Raw genomic sequence first — 21,015 nt, 5'->3', positions numbered from 1 at the left:
TTTGCAATGTGGCTGCTCCCTGCTGTACCCATCCTGCACTGACTCCTCATCCCAACTCCCTGGGGTCTGTGATGGAAACGATGCAGGCTGTACATGGGGGTGATGTTTGGGATCTCTGCTCTCTTTCAGTCGATCGCCCTCCCGTCGAACCCTCTCAGTACATCTCTGTTCCTCCGAAGCACCCTGACAAGATGGGATTTGATGAAGTAAGGACCCCGTTTGCTGTTTATTGTCTTGTCTTCCCACTCATCACCTGGAGGACCTGGGTTCTCCCTGTAGCTGAGCTCCCAGCTGTTCCCTTGGAGTATATTATCTTTTTGCATAGTTACCTGTTTACTCATCTTTTGGATTGAAACCTTTTGCAAGGAAAAAATAGCCATCTGTATATGGGAAGAACTGCTGAGCTCAGGGCAGCAGAAGGGGAAGGGCTCAGGGAGTGGTCTGATGTTTGCTGTGGAGAAAGGAGGCTATCTGTGGGCACTTGGTACCTGCTACAAGACCCCTGTTTGGGAGTGCAGATTTGGGTGCAGGGGCAGTGCCCAGTGAACCTTTGGTCTTCCTCTCTTGGTAGTATGGATGTGGGGCTTGGAGCAACCTGGTCTAGTAGAAGATGTTCCTGCCTATGGCAGGGGGTTGGAACTAGATGGTCATCAAGGTCCCTCCCAACCCAAACCATTCTGTGATTCTGTGTTTTAATCCAGCCAGGAGGAGATGGCAGAAGTGAGGCTGAAAAACAGGTTATTTAATTCCCCAGTTCTTGTGCTGTCTCCTCTACATCTGACTCCGCAGAGCAGCTTGGTCGTCCTTCCAGCTGTGACAGAAACTGGTCTTTTGGGAAAGCTCTCCTGCTTTCCAGTGGCAGGAGGGAAGGATTTCTCTCAGCTGAGAGAGACACTGGAGAGCCCGGGGCAGCTGGGGGCTGCAGGCTCACCCTGGGGGCTGCAGGCTCACCCTGGGGGCTGCAGGCTCACCCTGGGGGCTGCAGGCTCACCCTGGGGGCTGCAGGCTCACCCTGGGGGCTGCAGGCTCACCCTGGGTACCCTCAGGAGGGGAGCAAACCATGCAGGGGGAGAAGGGGGGAGAGGGATCTGCCATGCTTTAATGAACTGCTGTCTGTGTTATTCCCAGAGCCAGCAGCCCCTGTGTGTGCAGCTGCCAGGGAGGCCCTGGCTCCGTGGCCGAGGGAACCGTGGGGATCAGGGGAGCCTTTGTCTTCTTGCTGTGTTCTGCTCCATCTGTTTATGTGACTCGTGAAGCCAAACCCGACCCGGCTGTGTGTCTTTGAGCATCTGTGTTTAGGGCACAGCTGGTCCAGGTTTTTTCCATGTTTTCTTTTGTGGCTGCACTTTATTTATCCAATTTATTATTTTTGCATTTGTCCTGAGCTGGAATTTGTTCCGCTTCTTACTGGGATGAGGTTTTGCTCCTCGGGCTACAACACTGCACTTGTACTTGTCTTTCTGGGACTGAAAAGTATCCTTGAGCCTCTGAGGTTTACCTGCAACGAGGGCTTCAGTCCTCAGCCCTCTAGAGTCTTTTTGAGGCTTGGATGGAGCCCTGCCCAGACATCTCTGTTCCCAGCCTTGGCTCTCAGCAGCAGCTTCTCAGTGCCTGAAGTAATTACAAAAATCCTCTCTTTACCGTGACCTCGTACTGGGATGGTGACCCTGCTGATAGTCCTCAATCCAGGCAGTGGCAGCACTGTGGGTCAGTGTTCCTGTGGGACTGAGGCTGCAGGTGGCTCCGTTACTCTGTGTTTAATATAAACCTAAACATCCTGCATCTTTGGAAATTATAGACTTGGCTGTAACTGGTCTTCCCTCCCTTCTATTCACCCTCAAAGAGCAAGTTTCCCCTGTGAACATCCATCAAAAGTAGTTGTTTAGGAAGAGAACGAACCTCTAGGCTTTCAACTCAAAACCAACTCCCAATTTTTTGACAAATTCTAAGCAACCTGCAATGAAAAAACACCTGTTATTTTCACAAGACCTGCTTTTCCAGAGGGGCTGCTGGAGAAGAGTGGATCAAGACTTCTCTTCTCCCTCCCTCCCCAGCAGGGAGGCTGATGTCTTTCTCTTCTTACCCAGATTTTCATGATCAATCTGAAGCGCCGGAAGGACAGGCGGGATCGGATGCTGCGGACTCTCTACGAGCAGGAGATTGCAGTCAAGATAGTGGAGGCTGTGGATGGAAAGTGAGTTTTGATTGGGGTTGATGACATTTTCAATGAGTGGGATGTGCTTAACTGCTTCATAGCATCTCCTTGGATGCCCTGACCTCCTTCTGGTGGGGCAGTGTGGGCTGAGGGGGAGGTGAACACCCCTTTTATCCCCCTGACAGCTGTTTGGGGCAGTTTTGCTCTGTTTCTTTCTTCTTTTGCAATTAGTCAGTCTCTGTGAGAGAACCAGGGCAGTGGGGTTCAGACTAAGGTGAAAATCAGGTTAAAATTGTGCTGATTTCTGTGAATTGTGCAGTTATCTCCTGAGAACATTGTCCATCCCAGGGCTACAGAGCTGCTGTGCTACCACTAGCCCTGACCCAGCCCTTCCCAAGCTTACTCTAAGGTTTGGAGCACAACTCTGCTGAGGAGCAGCTGGAGAGGCTCAGCCTGGAGAAAAGGAGGCTCAGGGGGGACCTTCTGGCTCTGCAACTCCCTGACAGGAGGGGGGAGCTGGAGGGGTCAGGCTCTGCTCCCAGGGAACAAGGGACAGGAGAAGAGGGAATGACCTCAAGTTGTACCAGGGAAGGTTTAGGTTTGATACTGGGAAAAATTTCTTCCCAGAAAGGCTTGTTGAGCCCTGACACAGGCTGCCCAGGACAGTGGTGGAGTCCCCATCCCTGAAGTGTTCAAAAAATCTGTAGATGTGGCAGTTGGGGACATGGTTTATGGTGGGGTTGGCAGTGCTGGGTTAATGGTTGGACTTGATCTTAGAGGGTTTTTCCAACCTAAATGATTCATGATTCTAAGGTATGTTAAGATCATTTTATAATGAAAAATCAAGGTCTGCCAAAATTTTGGGTCTATGAGTTGCAAAAAGGCCTCAGAGAGACAGGAACCCACATGCCATCTAGTGGTCTTGGAGACTTGGGATCCCTTCAAGGATGGGAAAATAATCTTAGCCAAGGAAAATAAACTTAGGCTAAATAATCGAAGGAAAATAATTGAAACCAAGCACCTGACGTGCTGATGGTCCCACAAGAAGTACTTGGTGTAGTTAAGGAAAATTGGTGGTCTCACGAGAAGTCTTTGGCAGAGTTAAGGATATGATTTATCAGCTTGATTTAGAAGTTATTTTCCTCCGTGTTTTTGAGCAAAACAAGTGGAGGAATTTCTTGAGGTGTGGCTTTTTCCTGAACATGAGCAGCATTCCCTGTGTTGTGCCTGTGTCTGGCTTGAATTGGCTTGTGTTTCTGAAATGGTGATAGATACTGTGTCTTTCCCAGAGCACTGAACACGAGTCAGCTCAAAGCTCTCAGCATCGAAATGCTCCCGGGATACCGGGACCCGTATTCCTCCAGGCCGCTGACCAGAGGAGAGATCGGCTGCTTCCTCAGCCACTATTACATCTGGAAGGAGGTATGGAGTTTGGGTGCCTTGGCATTCCTGCAGGAAGGTGCCGTGAGTGCACAGCCAGTCCTGGGGCAGAGCATGAAACCCAGTACAGTTTTCTGGAAGTGTAGGATGGAACTGATTTCCTTGGGTTACAGGGGTTTTCTTCAACACAGCATTCAGCTTTCACATCTCCCTTTTCCCTTTCTGCTACCTAGAGGGGCTCCAAGGGAGCTAGAGAGGGACCTGGAGTGACAGTTCAAGGGGGAATGGCTTCCCACTGCCAGAGAGCAGGGTTAGATGGGATACTGGGAAGGAATTCTTGGCTGTGAGGGTGGTGAGGCCCTGGCACAGGTTGCCCAGAGAAACCGTAGCTGCCCCTGGATCCCTGGAAGTGTCCAAGGCCAGGTTGGACGGGGCTTGGAGCACCCTGGGCTAGTGGAAGGTGTCCATACCAGGTCAGGGTGACCCCGTCAACTTCAGGCTGCCCACGTGGGCCACCGTGCTCATTTGTGAACCCCCCTGTCTCAGGTGGTGAACAGAGGCCTGGAGAAGACACTCGTCATTGAGGATGATGTGCGCTTTGAGCACCAGTTTAAGAGGAAGCTCATGAAGCTGATGGATGACATTGAACAAGCCCAGCTAGACTGGGAGCTTATGTAAGTTCCTGGTCCTCAGCCATCTGGGAGCTCCTGGGCATGTGGGGGGGTTGGCAGCACTGCTGGGTCATGGCAGGGGGGAGCTGCAGGTTGATGCTGGAGTGCAGGGGACAGTGGCAGACACTTCAGTGGCTCTTCCCATCGGGGCAGATCTGCCTTCTGGGGCAGGCTGGTGCTGGATGCCCAGTGGGCACCATCACTGCCCTTTGTGGGCAGCATTGGCTGATCTCAGCAGCGTAGGAGATGCTGCTGTGACAGAGGAACTGGTACAGCTCAGTCCTGAGCCTTGGACCGTGTTGTCTTAGTTCCTTATGGAGCCTTTCACAGCAGTACCACCCATGGGGTTAAGACTTGGATGTCTGGGAGAGGTGCAGGACAGAAATCTGTGAGCCAAGTCAGGGATTGCTTCTTGGATTGACCCTTTGCCCTGCCCTGGCTGACACAGTCTTGTGATCCTGGTTGCTGCGAACTCACTTTGATCACAATCTCTTCAATCTTTTCACCCCTTAAGCTACATTGGCCGGAAAAGGATGCAGGTGCAGGAGCCTGAGAAAGCTGTTCCCAATGTCAGGAACCTGGTGGAAGCTGATTACTCCTACTGGACCCTGGGCTATGCAATCTCTTTCCATGGGGCTCAGAAGCTCATCGGAGCTGAGCCCTTCGGCAAGATGCTGCCCGTGGATGAATTTCTGCCAGTCATGTACAACAAGCACCCTGTGTAAGTCAGACGCCTCCATGGCTCAGGGGGACACGAGCTGGGACCTGCTGGCTGGTCTTGAGCTGGATCATGTTGGTGGCCTACTTAGTGGGGACTCCTTGTGCTTGTTGGTTGCACCCTCCCCACGTAGATCGACGAAGGTGACAGTGACAGTGGGGGGTGTCCCTGCCTGGGGCGGGGGTTATGGGCTGGTTCTGAGGGGCTTGGCTGTCTGTGGGAACAGGGTTTGGTTGTACAGCTGTGTGGTTGTGAGGCATGTGGTTCTGGCTGTAGAGAGCCAGGCTGTACCCCAGCAGCTACCCCCACTCCCTGGGACCCCCTGCTCAGTGGATTGACCTGTCTCCCAAGCCTAGTGCCAGTGAAGATCTACTCTGTTTCTGATGGCATTTCTCCCCTCTGCAGCACTAAGTACATGGAGTACTACGAGTCCAGAGACTTGAAAGCCTTTTCAGCAGAACCCCTGCTTGTTTACCCCACCCACTACACGGGGCAGCCAGGCTACCTCAGCGACACAGAGACCTCCACCATCTGGGACAACGAGACCGTGTCAACGGACTGGGACAGAACACACTCCTGGAAATCCCGGCAGCAGGGCCAGATCCACAGTGATGCCCAGAACAAGGATGCCCTGCCTTCCCAGTCGTCTCTCAACGCGCCGTCATCCCGGGATGAGCTATGACTGCCCGCTTCCCAGGAACTCTGTGACAGCTGAACCTGCCTCACACTTTTGCTTTTCACCCTTGAAAGTTGTAGAGCAGCTCTTCATGTGGTCTCCTTTCCCACTGCTTCCAATGGCCGAGTGCAGCAGTCGGACCAGATGCCTGCCCGGGCCATTGAGGACAGGGTGGAGGATGAAGGAGGAAAAAGAACAAGTGTTCCAGACTGGCAGAGAGCTGAACAAAAGCCCCTGGAAAGCTTTTGCTAAAAAACAAAACAAAATACCAGCCTGGAATGACATCTTTCTTCAGTTCCTCGTGTAGAACACTGTATTTATAAAGATTAATATATAGAGGTGTACAAGTGTTAATGCCTTTTGGGATGGCTGTACCTGGGCTGCTGCCTCACTCCCTGTAGGTCTGTAGGCTTTTACCACCCTCTCTGCTGAGCGTTTGGGGGATTTGGATTTGTTTTCCAAAGGGATTTCTGTCAGAATCGAGGTGTTTCCCAAAAATGTTCAGTGCAGGGGAGCAGCGCTCCTCTGTCGTCCTCCCCCATCACAGTCAGTGCTGGCTTCCCCCAGCTCATTTCTAGTCTTGCTACATCCCATCTAAAAAGGCCTCCCAGTCCAGAAGGGATGTCTTGGCATGTCTAAAATCATGGAGTGCAGGTGGTTGGTTTTATTTGTCTCCCTGAAGGGAACACAGGGGGAGTTAGTCGGTGTCATGTCCTGCTTTACCCCCTGCCTCAGTTTATTCCTTCAGGAAAGCAAATCCCCACAACCTCTTTGCAGGCCTGTTTAATTAGGCCATAAAAGCAAGTGTTGGAGTTTTGGGAACTTAAAACCTAAAAAGATAGGTTACAAACTCTCCTTATTAAACTGAAACAACCTACAGCAATGTTACTGTCTCGACAGCCCAATAGAATTGTGTGTTACAGGACAGAAAGGCAACTTGCCTGGATACTTTTTCATGTGAGGAGCAAACTTGTCTGTTTTTCGGGTGAGTTCTGATGTACTTGCTGTTGGCTCACATGCCAGCAGGGTACGGTGTTTATTTTTTTAAAAAAAAACCTTTCTCAGAGGCCAGGTGATCACGGACTACCCTGCTTAGAGCAGCTGGCACAGACCCCGAGCTGCTGGGCAGTGGGAGGGTTCCCTCCTGGAATTGCCATCTAGGGACTCACCTGCTGGCAGATCTGTGCATTGAGTATGTGTGGCTGGGGTTTTGTTTTTAATTTGTGTTTGTTTTTAATAATTACTGATCAGTGTTGTGCTTTCTGCTAAAGAAGACATGTTATTACCTGTCAGCCGGTCTGATAATACATAGAACCTGGTGCAAGATGAGCAGCTGTGTGTGTTCTTCATTGAGTGAGAGAATCATGGAGTGGTTTGGGATGGAAGGGACCTTTAAGAGTCACCCAGTCCAACCCCTTGCCATGGGCAGGGACACCTTCCACTAGACCAGGTTGCTCAGAGCCTTGTCCAACCTGGCCTTGAGTATTAAATGTTAAGGTTAATTGAAGGCCCTCAAAGGGATTCTAAGCTGTGTCACTCTCCCCTGGAGTCAGTGGGGGTATAAATGTGCCTGTTCTGCAGCTCCCACCTGGAAGCTGTGTTCCTTCTGCTGTCCAGCTGGGAGCAGGTGTCCACAGGACTGGTGAGTATGGAGGTGCCCTGAGGGCCACGTGCACAGCCTGGGTGGGGTTCCTTCTTCACAATCCCTGTTGATTCCTCCGCAGGTCTCACTGTCCCAGCTCAAGTCTGGCCTGTTTCAAGGACACTGGAAACCCCAGAGGTGTTGGCTGGATGCTTGGTGTGGCCTGCAGCAGGATTTCCATGACCAGGTGAGCATCCAGCATGTGGGCAGGTGTTGCTGTGGATACAAGAGCCACCTCTCTTCCACCCTCATGTGCTTGTTGTTCTGTGATAGACCCACCTCTGTGTCTATGAGTGGCCTCCTTCCTTCCTTCCCCCTGCCCTGGGATTTCCCTGTGTCAGCACAAGGTGCTCCCCACTAGGAAACAAAGCATAGATTTTTTTTAAAAATACAAGCAATTGGAGCCCTCTTGTGCGCCCCCCCCTTTTTTTTTAACCTCATTTAAATAATAAAAGATAGAAAAGGTCTGATTTCCTTAAGCAGAGCAGTAGCAGTTTATGAAGAACAACTTTACAACAGGGCTGGTTTTTTTAGCTTGGGTTTTTTGCGGTTTTTTTTCCTTTTAGTTGACTCAGGAAGCGGGTGGTTCAGGGGGTTGATGGTGCTTTCAGGGAAGGGAACAAATGAAGAATACATGAATTAAATGACTATGCCTGTTTCAGAGCAGACAAGACCTCAGTCTTGTTGATCATTCCTTTACCTTGTGTGTTTATACATAGAAAAATTATTTATTGACATATGCAAGGCCTGGGGGATGCCGGTGGTTCTACCCTTGTGACAAGTGCTGTTCCCTGTCTGTGTTTTCAGTTCCTTGGCAGGTGCTGGCCAGGCTTTGCCCTACTCAGAAATAACCGTGTTTTGGAAAAGTAGGAGCCAGTTGAAACACTTGTGGATTGTTCTGGTATTTTTCCAGTTTCCATGTACTTACTTAACTTTGTGGTTTTTTGACTCATCTAAAGGGCTTCAAAGCTGATGAGCAGCACCAGCTTTGAACCAGCCTTCTGGCAGCTTCTTCACATGAAAGGTTGTGGTGACAGGCCCTAAAAATTATTAATTGCAATAAGACTGCTTGGACCCAACAGCTCTGTCTTTGCTTTGGCTTAAGGATGTGTAGTGGGTTGGTTTTTTGGATTTTTTAGGCCTTCCTTAGCAACAGGGTCAGGAATGTAAGGAAGTATTCAATATCATCCCTTTCCATAACAGATAAGAGAGTTTGCTCTTCTCTCTTTCCGTGGCTGAAGGTGACAGGTCTCTGTAGAGGGGCTTTGCTTGTACAGGCCAGGGCCTGCTGCTCAGCCCTGCCCTTATCTCGGGTCCCTCCGGGAGGCCTGGAGGAGTTGGCTGCTGCCTCACACAGTTCTGCTGCCCCCTTCAGGGAACTATTTAATCCGGGTTTTTTTGTACTTATCCGCTAGCTCTCTGTTAACGGGTATATTTGGAGGGTATTTGGTTTTAGTTTTTATCCCTGTTTCCCCTTCCCTTTTCCCTTTTTTGCCCCTCGGGAGCTCCCTATCGTGTGTACAATATATTCAAACTGTATATATAATTGTAAATATATATATATTTTATATAATCTAGTTGATTTTGGTTTCTCTCAGTTTCTATAGTTTTTTTTCCTTTGCCTAAAGGGGGAAGCAGGGGAAAGGCTTTCACTGAGCGTTGGAGATTTTGGCAGGAAGCCAGCTCAAACTTGCTCAGGATGGAAGAGTGCTGTTGTGCTCTCAATGGATTTGGCTTTGCTGTTTAGAAGTTAAAACAGAAAAAGCGAAGAAGCTGAAGAGAATGACAGTGAGGGAAGTGCTATGAGGTGTAAAAGCCCCACAACTGACATGCAATAATATAAAAGAAAATCAAATGACTCCAGGCAAATATTAATGAAAAACAATTTATATACTTATCATATAAAGATTACAGGTAAGCAATTAAAAACCTCTTATATATAAACATTTGGAGAGTATAATTTTAAAATCCAGAACATTCACTTTTCAGCTTAACACAGACATACAACCTCTGAGTGAACAGTACTATATACATTAGGAACTATGCTGTATGTACATGGGAAACTGCTCTGTACAGACACTGACACTGAACCAAAATGCAGAGAAAACTTAACTTCTAGTCTTGCCCTAAATTTGGGCGAAGGTTAAGGCTCAGTAACAACCCCCTCCCTCTACCACCCTCTAAACCAAGATACAACTGGAATTCATAAACTGTTCAGACTAGGACCTACAATAGGTCTCTTGGATGTACAACAGGCCTGTTGGACCTACAATAGATCTGTTTTACCTACTTGTAAACAGAAGTGATAAATCCAAATGTAGTGTAAAACTTATGGAACCTGAGCCCAGTTTTGAAAATTAGTGCGACAGAACTGGGGGGGAAAGGCCCAGGCATGGATAAAACTCTTATTTTAACTAATGATCCTTAACAGTCCTAAGTTATCTATTTGGATAATAACTAACTCCTAAATTTGCACAATGCTATCTACAGAAACAGAAACACTGTATCTATTTAATGTATCTCAAATAAGGGCTGTTTACAATCCAGCTTCTCACTTATGGCTTTTGAAAAAATTTAAAAGTTCTGCTCGTGAAGAGTAATTGCACATGAGGAGGAGGTACATCCATCACACAAGAAAGGCATCAAGTTCTGTTCCCTGGGTTAAAGTCCAAGGCAAACCAGCCTGTCATGGCATTAAGACCCCAGTCCAACACAAGTAGTGTGTGTTTGTCCCGTTCACGAACAATTCATGACGATCATCCAAAGGCAAGTGCAGTTCATTCATTTTAAAGTTCTTTGGAAACCAGATCCAAAACAGGTAATTCTCTGGCGCAGAACAAGTGCAAAAAGCCTTCAGCTGGTTCAGGCAGACGTGCACTCAGAACTTTCTTCAGCTGTGTAAAAATAAATTCAGATGATCTTCTGTGTAATACTGGCACGAAGGAGACTGTTTTCTCACAAAGAGAGTTGGCTCGTGGGGTGTCCCTTAAGACAAAGGTGGCAGCCTCTTGCCCCGGGGCTGCCCAGTCCTCCAATTGCACGTTTTCAACAGGTAATACTGACACATCCACCCCTAACACTGGACGGCAGCGAAGGCGAAGTCTCAGCCAACCAGCTCTGCTTTCTTCCGCAGGATGAAGTCGAAGTTCACGTGGCTGTTCATGCCGTAGAACACGTTGGCATCCCGTGGGAACACCAGCTCTGCAAAACGGGGCCCAGAGCAGCGTCAGCACGAAGGTAAGCTGGGAAAGGACAGGGAGCAGGGAACAACGGAGCGTGGGGGGCTTTCCCTGTTTGGCCAGAGTGGCATTGGGAGCTGCCCCCAGCAGCTCTCCCAAAGGGAAGGGGGAACAGGGCAGGAGATGGAGGCCAAGCCCGGGCTGTGTCAAGGCTGGCGGAGGCCCTGGCAGCCTCTCCCAGAGGAGGCTGTGTGGGAAGCCAGTGATTCAAGGGATCTGCATGCTCTGGTCCCAAGGAGGCAGAACCCCACCACCCAGGCCCCACGCTTGCCCTGCAGCCGCAGTGCCCACGGGAAGGTTGGCCTGGCAGCCCAGGAGCTGGCTCTGCCCGTGGGAAGTGGGATGTACTGACAGGCCATGAGAAGCCATCCCTGAGCATCCAGGGGGTTGTTCTCATTGCCAGCTGGGACCTGTTCATGGCATTTCTAGTGCTTCACATTTTACTCTTTCCTTTGAAATCCAACAGAACTTTTCAGGCAGCAGCAGAGTTTGGCTTCCCTACCTTTGTCCTCAGAGATGACCTGCACAAGTTCGTAATCTTCCACTGCATCAGGCTCCAGGTTGTGCTTCAGCAGGGCTCTCTGAGTGACATCAGGAATTCTGTCTTGGTTAGTTATCTGGAAAGGTAAGAGTTGCAATGAGAGATTCTGCTTACTCACGAGAGTAATGATTTAGGAATTAACAAAAACCTGTTTGGTTTTGGAAAAGATGTCACAGAACTGAAAAAACCATAATGGGTCAGTAACAGAGTGATAGGTGCTGACAGATATTAAAATCTGGTGTTTATGACACTGGGAAGTGGTGGCTTTTTAGCTCAAGATGACAGATACAGCACTAGATGAGACAGCAGTAAATCAGAGTGTCTGCTCTCCTGAGCAAAGCTTGGAGAGGTGGGACATCATTCTCACAAGCTACAAAAGCCCACGGAAACAGCTGCCCCATCTGCTGTTTGCAGACTCCTGTGCTAAGCACTCCCATTGACATCCTGCAGAGATTTTTGGCCTGGTGGTGGGTTTGCTGTCTGCTGTGGAAGTGCTGTGCATCCGGAGCAGACACAGGGCTCCCTCCAGAGCCTTCTGCCGTCTCACCAGAAGCCAAATTTGTCAGGCCCTCAGGAAACAGCTTGTAACATTTGGGGAGGTCCCACCATTAAAATCAGAAGGTAGCTAAAGGTGCTAAGCACTACCCTGCTGTGTGTGTGTGTTCTCCCAGGCAGGCCCTGAGGGTGTTCACAGCCCAGTACTGGCCTGACACTGCCAGGATCCCTCCATGGAACCAGCAGAGAGGGAAATGAATGCTGGGGCTGCTGCTCTGGCAACCACCACCACACAGAGAGGCTGCAGAATTAAAGGGTTGTCAGCTTTCTCCCCTACAGCTCCCTGTTGCCAGAAACCAGCCCTTTGGGAAAGCTCCTCCAGGGAAAACTTGGCATGTGGCATCTTATGTCAAAATCTGCACACCAATTTTGAGCTGGAGGAAAAGCAGCTGGTGCAGCAGGAGGGCAGAAGCAGCAAGGCTTGCACATGATCACAGTGCTTCCCTTGGAGCCTTTGGATAAAACACAAACTTTGATTTCCAGACTGGCTGCTGTTTTTTTTCAAACCTCTCATTCCTACCCTGCTCCACATATTCTGAATGGTAACATTTGTCATTTTCCCTTTCCAGCCAGGTTTGATGAGTCGGCTCAGTGAAGTGGTCTCAAAAGAAGGGTGCATTAGATGCTACGTCAGCAAGCAGTTAATGATTTAATGCAGTTTAGAGAGATGTCACTCACTGCTTTTCTACAGTATTCATTTGCAAAACACTTCAGAGTGCAGATATTTTGACTTCGGTCTTTGAGCTCTGCTTTATTCCATGCAGCTCTCCCTGAATTCCTGCTAGTCTCTCGTTTCCCATGTCTAGCTGCATGTCCCTGTTCTCTACCTGCCTCCTGTTTGAATCTTTGTGGTATTCCACCAAATTGGGCCACATCCCATGATGTTTTTTCCTTCTCCAGCATGAAGGAAGATTTCTTCCACTATCAAATGCCTTTTTGCTAACCTGAATTTTCATATTAAAATCCTGCAAGGAATTTTTGCATGTCTATAACAATTTAGACTAATAACAGTCCAGACTTTCTCCTCATTTCCTCTGTTTTGCTTCTGCATTCAGGGAAGTCATTACACAATAGATACTTAATTTATAATCCAGCACTAAAACTGTTCCTTTTCCCGACACCTGGGAAAGGGTTGTTTGTTTCTAATATCTTTTGTCATTAATAACCCTCATGACTGCAGTGATTGTTTCAGTCACCCTGGATGAGAAGGTCAGTCACTGCCAGCTCTGTGCCCCTCACCAGGATGCTCTTGTAGACGCTGTCGTTGATGCCATCCATGCTGACTCGGATGATGCAGGCGCCTCCGTTCTGCCGGTTGTAAACAGGGAGCACTTTGGAAGTGCTGCATGTCATGGAGCCAGAGCTCTTGTCAGAGACAGGGCCACTGTCAGAGCCAGAAGCCTTGTCGAAGATGGAGCACTTGTCAGAGCCTGAGCCCTTGTCAAAGATGGAGCATTTGTTGGAGCCAGAGCCCTTGTCGGAGCCGATGGAGCCCTTGTCGGAGTCATAGCCCTTGTCGGAGCCAACAGAGCTCTTGTCATCACTGGAGGGCAGCAAAGTAGGGAATGAGGGTAAAGGTGACAACCCCGAGGAAGGTGTGCTCGTGGAAGAGTCAGGAGAACAGGAGGATAAGGGGTATCCAGGGATCTACATGACAAAGAAAAGCACTGTCACAAATGAGGTGTTTTGTCTGTCTGCCTGTGTCGTTCTGCAGGAAGAACAGGAGAAAGCAGCAGGCACAGACATAACCTCAGTCACACACATTCTGCCCAGCAGGCTGGCAGTGGGATTCCTTGCCTCCAGAAAAGCTGAACTTGATTGATTCCACCATTTTAATGACAATTTATGTCCCACTGGGCACTGGGCACTGCTCTGGGCTCGCAGTAAGAGCAGCCCAGGAGGTGGCAGCAGATCCAAGGAACAGCATCAGGCTGTGGGCAAGCAGCCAGGAACTGGGACGGAACAGAGGGAGTCACAGGCACCCCTGCTCCAGCTGGGAGCCTTCACACGAGTGGAAATAACACACCCTTCCCTCTTTGCCATTCTTCTTGAAACTGCCCCCTTCCTTCCCCTGCTGCTCAGGGTTTGCCTTTCTCTCCATCTGCTTTGCTCAAAAGCTTCCTGGTAGGATCAAAACCACTGGAAGAGGCAACACAGAAGGGATTGTGCAAGAACCTGACTGGATCACTTCCATTTTTACACATTTATCTCTAGTCTCTCCATTCACGCTGAAAGCAACGCTCTAGTCAAGACCAAGAGCCTTGGGCAAGGGTCTCGGGGCTGCAGCATGCAGAGCCTCTCCCAGCTGCTCATGGTGGCACCGAGGCCCCAGCTGTACCTTTTTCAGAGGGTCCTCAGGACTGGAGATGGGAGTCACGCAGACATCCTCACTTTCAGAGTGATTAAACTCACACGATGAAACACTGGCCGAATCCGTGCTTTCCCCAGAGCTCCCTCCTAGGGGAGAGCTCTTTGGGGGTTGCTCTTTGGGTGGGGTGATCACATCAGTGCCCAGAAAAAGTCTGGTATGGGGGGAAGAAAAAAAAAGGGCATAAAAGCCAGTAAGTGAGAGCAGAAGAGAGCAAAGCTTGTCACTTGCTTCAGAACTCTTACATGTTGTTTTGTTTTCCTATCTGGAGTGGCCTATTGTTTTCATTTCCTCCCTGTTGTTTATACAGTTTGTCCAGAGAGTTTGTTAACACACCAACACAATACCTTCCTGACCCAGTGTGCCCACCAGCTGCAACGCCAAAATTGGAGCTCATGCCCCACTATCATGAGATTCCCCTTTGGTCTGTTAAAATTTTCAGGCTCACCTGCTCGGAAAAATGGCTTCAAAAAGGGCAAATTCACCCTGCTGCCAATTCCTGCCCTCAGTCAAGGTGCCACAGATACCAGTTTCCCTCTTAAGAGGCTGGAGGTGTACACAAGAAAGGGTAAATTAAAGGCTCTCCCTCTCCGAAACTCAGTCCTAAATGCAGGTCAAGTGAATTGAAAGGAGTGTCAAAGAAAACAAACTGCTACAATACACAAAGTGGAGAAGCAGGGTGCATTAGATGCCACGTCAGGATGCAATTAGTGATTTAATACAGTTTAGAGAGGTGTCACTCACTGCTTTTCTACAGTATTCATTTGCAAAGCACAGAGTGCCAATATTTTGAGCTCTGCTTTATTCCTGTTAGTCTCTTGTTTCCTGTCTGCTTACCTTCATGTCCCTGTTCTCTACCCACCTCCTGTTTAAATCTTTGTGGTATTCCATCAAATTGGACCACATCCCCATGATTTTTTCCTTCTCCAGCATCAAGGCAGATTGTTTCTACTATCAAATGCCTTTTTGCTAACCTGAATTTTCATATTAAAATCCTGCAAGGAATCTTTGCATGTCTATAGCAATTTAGACTAATAATAGTCCAGACTTTATCCTCATTTCCTCTGTTTTGCTGCTGCATTCAGGGAAGTTATTACACAATAGGTACTGGATTTAATCCAGCACTGAAACTGTTCCTTTTCCCGACACCTTAGGAAGGGTTCTTTGTTTCTAAACTCTTTTATCATTAATAACCCCCATGGCTGCTTCTAACAGCAGAAAGGGACAGCTTCAGACACAAGGATGCATTTCTCCTTAAAGCAACACAGGGATCTGGATCCACAGGCAGGTTCTGCAGCTGATGAAATGAGCACCGCTTGTTTTGAGTTATTAGGGTCCATATTCCCACCCCAAACCTCCTCTGCCCCATCGTACTCACGTGCTGATCCTCTTCACCATGCTTTTCTGGGATTTTGGAGATAAGATGTTAGTATCAGCAGCTGCTTCCACCTCCCGTGACAGTTTGTAACTGCAGGACAGAGGCCACTGGGTTAATTTTTTACAGACAATACTATGAGTTATACATCTCAAAGTAGCAATAGGCAAGAAATTCAGAAACCCTTCACAGAATGTTGCAGCCCCACAAAGAGGAATGTTGCTCTGCCTACATTTTACCAGGGTGAAAGGGATATTTCACCGCTGTATAATAGTTTTTAAAACCAGTGCTCTTTAGTACGTGTGAGTTCCTGTTAAGAGGAGAGCTGAGGGCTGCAATAACCTGCCTGTAGGTGTGTGTGAGGTAAGAACATCTGCTTTGCCAGCTGGAATGAGAACCTACCTCTCCTCCTCGGTTAAATGCCGCTGGCTCCTGAACCACTGGATGAATTTTTGGTCTGGTATCAAGCAATAGCTGTTGCATGAAGATTGTAAGAGCTTAATTTGGGCAATGACTTCAAATTCCTAAGAAAAGAAATAATCAAATAAAAATTTAGAATTAGAAAACAAGATAAAACCAAACAAACTCATTCATACACTAAACATATGCAACAACAGATCCAGGACAGAGTTTGACCTGAAGTTCAGTTTCAGTTGAGTGACTATTTCAAGAACCAGTTTTTCCAAATAACAGAGGTGGGTTTTTTCCTCAGCATCCATAATGTGCACTCACACTTGTTCGAGAGGAACATAAAATGCTACCCTTAATATGCGTGACCAGAGCGTGCTGCTCTTCTGTAACTCCACTTGTATACACACTTTGCCAAAATAACTCCTAATTGTTTAGAGCAGGTTATAGAGCAGGTTAGGGCAGGAAATGGCTCCATCACAGCCAAATCCAAGTCTGCTTTCAGGCCCCAGGATTTGGCACAACTTCATTTAGACCCAAGTAACCTTTACTCCTACAGAGCATTACTTATCTCTGACCAACAAGGATCTGGCTGAATGGAAAGAGTGACAGCATTTATTTCTCAGTCCTGTGGTTTGTGCTCTGCAGCCTTTTACCTACAAATAGTTTATTGCAGCAGAAGGAAGATGTTTACTATCTTCTGGAAAGCAAAGGTCTCCTGCCCCCAGGTCATAGGACAGACGAAGTCAGGCGAAGGCTCAGAGCATGAGCATTGCAGGGATCTGTTCTTCCCTCATGGACTTGCATTAAAATTGCTCAGGCACATAAAACAGCTGCTAAAGACAAATGGCCTTGCCAAGAGAATGCTCTAAAAGAGGGTATCAATAAACCAAAAATCACAGAGCATTCCACTTACCCTTCGTCTCTTCTCAAAGTTGATCAGGCCACCCTGTTGGAAGGAAAGAGAAGGGATCAGAGAAGAGCTAAGCCTGTCCCTTGAGACAACTGCATTCAAAGTCACACAGGATTCTTGTTAGTAACATTGCATATTGCTTCCTTTTTGATTTGAAAACAGATTTGTAAGAGCTGCACAAGAACCCAGCAGAAGATACCAAAATAGATACAGTGCTGGGAAGGCAGGCAGGATATTTAGGATTCAAAGAAAGTGCCCCAAATTACCTCGACATAGTCCTGAAGGGCTGTGTCAAGCATGATGAGATCAGTGAGGAAGGTGCCAAGGTAAGGGACTGTGCCTTGCATCACTCCCTGCAAGTGATCAGAGCAATGTTGGATTAATTAACTGACAAAATGATAATAATTAGAATTCTAGAACACCCCTGTGTAAAAAAATGAAATAAAAGTAATCTGCATAACCAAACAGCACTCTTGTAATTATGTTTTCTTTCATTACATCATTCTCATTATCTAATCTAGAATTTAAATCAAATTCCATTGAGAGCAGGATTCTCTCACAGATATTGCCAGGTGGGTTTGTATTGCAGTATTGCTACCATTGATTTCCAGCAGTGGGTCCCCAGGAAACCCTGCTTGTGGAAGAAGCACTGAGGACCAGGGACAGAGTCCCTCAGTCACCTACTCCAAGAGGAAGAGCTGGGGAATGGTCCTGGCCAGCCTGTGTGAGCCATTTCTGCTTCATTCCGGTAGGTTTTTAATTCATGTGTTACACTATGTAACAGTCAAGTCAAGGCACAGACTTTTCCCTCTAAGAAGTGAACATCTTCCCCAGCCATCCACTGCACTTTAATGGTAATTATTCACATTTTAAACTTCTAGACTGCCAGCACTTGTAGAGTTCAGGCTGGCTCTACACTTGTGAAGGAAACACTTGTTTCTACCATCCAGAAGGAGCTGTATTTTTTCCAGTCAAACAAACAGATAGACAAAAATCATATTCAGCACTTTGGCCTCCCTATCCCAGATTTCTCTCCCCCTGTCCTTTTAAATCTTTGCCAACTTTGAGACAAAAGCCATTTTCACCAGCAGACTGGAACCCAGACACATTTTACAAAGCAATCTCTGTAAAAGCCCCGTGCAATTTTCAAGCTGGTATGTCAGAAGTTTCATGACCTTGTTTAGAAGTAAATGAGTCTTCTGCTCTGGCCAGAGCTAATTTTCCTTATCACAAGTACTACAGCATTTACAGCATGTGTTTTACTACATGGAAATTGTATGGCTTTCCCATGTTTCTCTCTAAAGTAGTAGATAATGGAATTCTTTCTTGTAGGACACATACAAGACTGCTGAAAATGACTGACACAAGTTCGTGTCCATCAATCACCTGCACACTCACTCTGGTAAAGACCTTTTTAGCTTTTGCTTCTTACAGAATTAAGAATTAATTACACCAGTTAGGGTTAATCATGTTACCAAAAAGGGGAGGAAAAACCCCAAACACACCTTATTTTTTTGAAGTTGCAGTCGCTTCTGTGACTTTTTCTGATTTTCTTTCTCGCTGCTGTCCAGATTTGCAAATTTGGATGTTGCTTCCTGTGAAGTAAAAAGGGATTAAAGGCAATTAATGGAGGATCCAAGTGGTAAGCTGGAAACTACACCTGTGTAAAATAACTGCAGATATGTTTAACCAGACAAGCTGGGCTAGCAAAATTATTTGCTTTTCAGGTACATATGTGTAAAATCATGTTGATTTTCTGGGACTTGGACACTAATTGGGAATTTTGGATAAAATCCCACAAGAGGACTATATGGGAATTTTTCTGTAAAACAGCTCTACTCTGGTCAAAGCTAAGTGCTGCTGCAAATCTCCTGAGAGTTTAAATCAGAGAAGCTTAGACATACTTCAGGTGTCCAGATGCTTCCCTGAACTCTATCCCAACACTCTTGACCCTCAGGATTTGTGTTTAATTCCCTAATCAGGCCTGCTGCAAGTAAACATCTCCATCTTATGTAATGCTTTGCTGTTTTTCTTCTGCTGGAACACCAACACAGAGAACCAGCGACTGCAGCTTATTGACTAATCCAAAACCGCGCAGGAAATGAAAGGAATAGGTTTCCATCCCCACAGCTCCAGCTTTCCTGTGAATGGATGAGCTATTTCACAATAGATCTTTAACCTTTATTTCCCTGGATGTGCGGGGGATGTTGGAGTCACTGCTGGTTTTCTCCAATGGTTGGATAGATGGGACACGAGTCATTATGAATGTCTGTTCAGAAGGAGAGAACACTGCTCCCTCTCTGTGCCAGCCAACCTGCTTCCTTTTGTCTGCTCTACACTTGGATTCGCAGGCTGGATAGGCAAGGTCAAACACAGCTTCCCTAGAGAGGCTATTTATAGTGAAATAAAACGAAGACTTTGAGGATTCAGTGGATAATAATCCTCCAAACGGCCCAAAATGAAAAGCAGGGGAGAGGTTCTAGCTATTCTGTGGAATTTTTCTCTCACTGCTTTCAAAATGTTTTGCAAATCTACTTAGGGAAGCTGGAGATAGTGATTTGCTGGGAGCCAGAGGTCTGGGCTCAGATTGAGTTGTTTTGTCTTCTAATATTTAGTTAAATAGGTTGTTTTGAACACACATTTTCCCCTTTATGCTTATTATTGTCTCACCTGCTTTAAAAACTACCTACAGATATTGATAAATGGATGATAAACAAAACAGACTGACAGGTTTGAAGGTGTTCACCCACCATTCCTGAGCAAAACACAGTGTTCCAGATCCCAAGGCAAGAGGGGTGAGGGAGAAATGCCAGACTGACTGGACAGAACTGTCAAGGAGTAAACTGGTTACCCAGTTTATAGGAACTTTTTTTATGTAAACAGAAAAAACCCTGCCACAAACATTCCTTAGTTCCTGCAGAATATAACCTTTCCCTGCTTTCTTCCTCACCCCTTTCAGGCTCTTGAGTTTGTTGGGGTTCGCCCAGGGGAGTGCACAAGTCAAACTCTTCCAGACAGAGCCTGCTTTGTTGTCCATCTGGCCACACACAGAGCAGGAAGCCTGTTCCTTCAGAATTCCCAGCCCTGTCCTTCTAGTTCTAAGAAAGGTATGGGATAGTCAGATAAACATCTAGGATTAATTCCTCAGCTGAAGCTGAGTGGAATTGTTCCCATGAACTCAAAAGCACTACAGTGGTGCAACCCAGTGGGCTGAAGGCCTGCAAGACCTGCTGTCCCCTCGGATCCATGCTGCTGCAGCCTGCTCTTTGTGGGCATCCAAGTGCCACGGGCTAATACTAGAGCAAGTTCTTCCAGGAACACAGAAATCAGCTCTCAGCCCAGCAAAAAGCCCGGGTTTTACCTCCCTGAAGCACCACATTTGGTCACTGAGGGAGACATGAGCTTTGGCAGCTGGTTACAAAAAGGGTTAACCTCGGATTTAATTGAGATCACAAGCCCCAGACTAATTCTCACCTTCATTAGCAGCTCTCTACTTGTCAGATAATTGTCATGGTCTGAGAAGATCTCAGACAGCTCTTCATACATCAGCAGGATGTCCCTGAACAGGAAAAGATTAAATCATTTAGGTCATTAGTAAGCACTCAAAATCAGATCAGGTTTCCATTGTTTTCTCATGAATCATTAACAGTTGGGCTTATAAAAGGTGATGCCATCAGAATGCATCCAGTGAGATGCTGCACATCTACTGGGAGCCTTCCTGGGATCTTCTGCTGCTCCCAGTCAAGTCAGGCCACACAGAGCAGGGTTTTCAACTAAACTGCAAAGTGTGAGACTGGTGTAAGAACAGGTTAAAGGGATAAAAAGGAACAGAGGAATTGCTGAGAGGTGACCCAAGTACTTAATTTTTGCCCTGTTCCATGCTCTCTGGAAAGCTGGAAGCATTTAAGTGTGGGAAGAGTTTTCTCTTGCCCAATACTAGATGGTATGGGGAAGCAGAAGGCACATCCCACCTCTATGTAGGGAAAATACAGAAGGATACTGCCTGGTAGAACGATCTTTAAATTTATCAAAGGCAAAGAGATCTGTTTTTCCCAAACTGAATGAGCAGAACACCATCTTTTCTACACAGAGACTTCTGGTGTCTGTGAGGTAATCAGTAAATATGCCAGGTAAAGAATTATTAATACAAAAAGGTGTTCCCCTGGAAGAAATATTATCTTCAATACTAGATTTTGTAGTTTGAGGATATATTTTATGGAAATATCAGGACTAGATTAGTGAGGGCCTGTAGCAAGCTGGACCTCCTCAAACTTCATGGGAAACAGGACAACATGGAAAGATCATGGTGACCTGGGAATGGTGTGCACGAGCTGGGGGAGTAGCCAGTGCCACAGTTTTTCAGAAGAGGTTGTG

At 47.2% G+C, this 21,015-nt stretch overlaps 2 protein-coding genes across 3 annotated transcripts in view; one reads left to right on the top strand and one right to left on the bottom strand.

Annotated features, from left to right (window-relative positions):
* Positions 1-6,929, top strand: part of COLGALT2 (collagen beta(1-O)galactosyltransferase 2) — a 55,755-nt gene extending 48,826 nt beyond the window's left edge. The window contains exons 9-14 of the mRNA XM_051798845.1: positions 130-206; positions 2,088-2,194; positions 3,445-3,577; positions 4,082-4,209; positions 4,721-4,927; positions 5,330-6,929. Of these exons, the coding sequence (XP_051654805.1) occupies positions 130-206; positions 2,088-2,194; positions 3,445-3,577; positions 4,082-4,209; positions 4,721-4,927; positions 5,330-5,606 (929 nt within the window). The 3' untranslated portion in view covers positions 5,607-6,929. The remainder of the gene's footprint in view (positions 1-129; positions 207-2,087; positions 2,195-3,444; positions 3,578-4,081; positions 4,210-4,720; positions 4,928-5,329) is intronic.
* A 2,182-nt stretch (positions 6,930-9,111) lies between these two features.
* Positions 9,112-21,015, bottom strand: part of RGL1 (ral guanine nucleotide dissociation stimulator like 1) — a 53,828-nt gene continuing 41,924 nt past the window's right edge. For both annotated transcript variants that reach the window (XM_051794062.1, XM_051794074.1), the window contains 10 exons: positions 20,116-20,200; positions 18,147-18,236; positions 16,908-16,994; positions 16,645-16,677; positions 15,723-15,844; positions 15,324-15,413; positions 13,916-14,099; positions 12,817-13,224; positions 10,984-11,098; positions 9,112-10,443 (listed from right to left, as the gene is read on the bottom strand). In XM_051794062.1, the coding sequence (XP_051650022.1) occupies positions 10,346-10,443; positions 10,984-11,098; positions 12,817-13,224; positions 13,916-14,099; positions 15,324-15,413; positions 15,723-15,844; positions 16,645-16,677; positions 16,908-16,994; positions 18,147-18,236; positions 20,116-20,200 (1,312 nt within the window). In that variant the 3' untranslated portion in view covers positions 9,112-10,345. The remainder of the gene's footprint in view (positions 10,444-10,983; positions 11,099-12,816; positions 13,225-13,915; positions 14,100-15,323; positions 15,414-15,722; positions 15,845-16,644; positions 16,678-16,907; positions 16,995-18,146; positions 18,237-20,115; positions 20,201-21,015) is intronic.

Source organism: Manacus candei, unplaced genomic scaffold (assembly GCF_025592945.1).
Source record: "Manacus candei isolate 608988 ecotype Guabito, Panama unplaced genomic scaffold, ASM2559294v1 h1tg000005l, whole genome shotgun sequence".
Taxonomy (NCBI): Eukaryota; Metazoa; Chordata; class Aves; order Passeriformes; family Pipridae; genus Manacus; species Manacus candei.
This window is presented reverse-complemented; position numbering and strand designations above follow the sequence as displayed.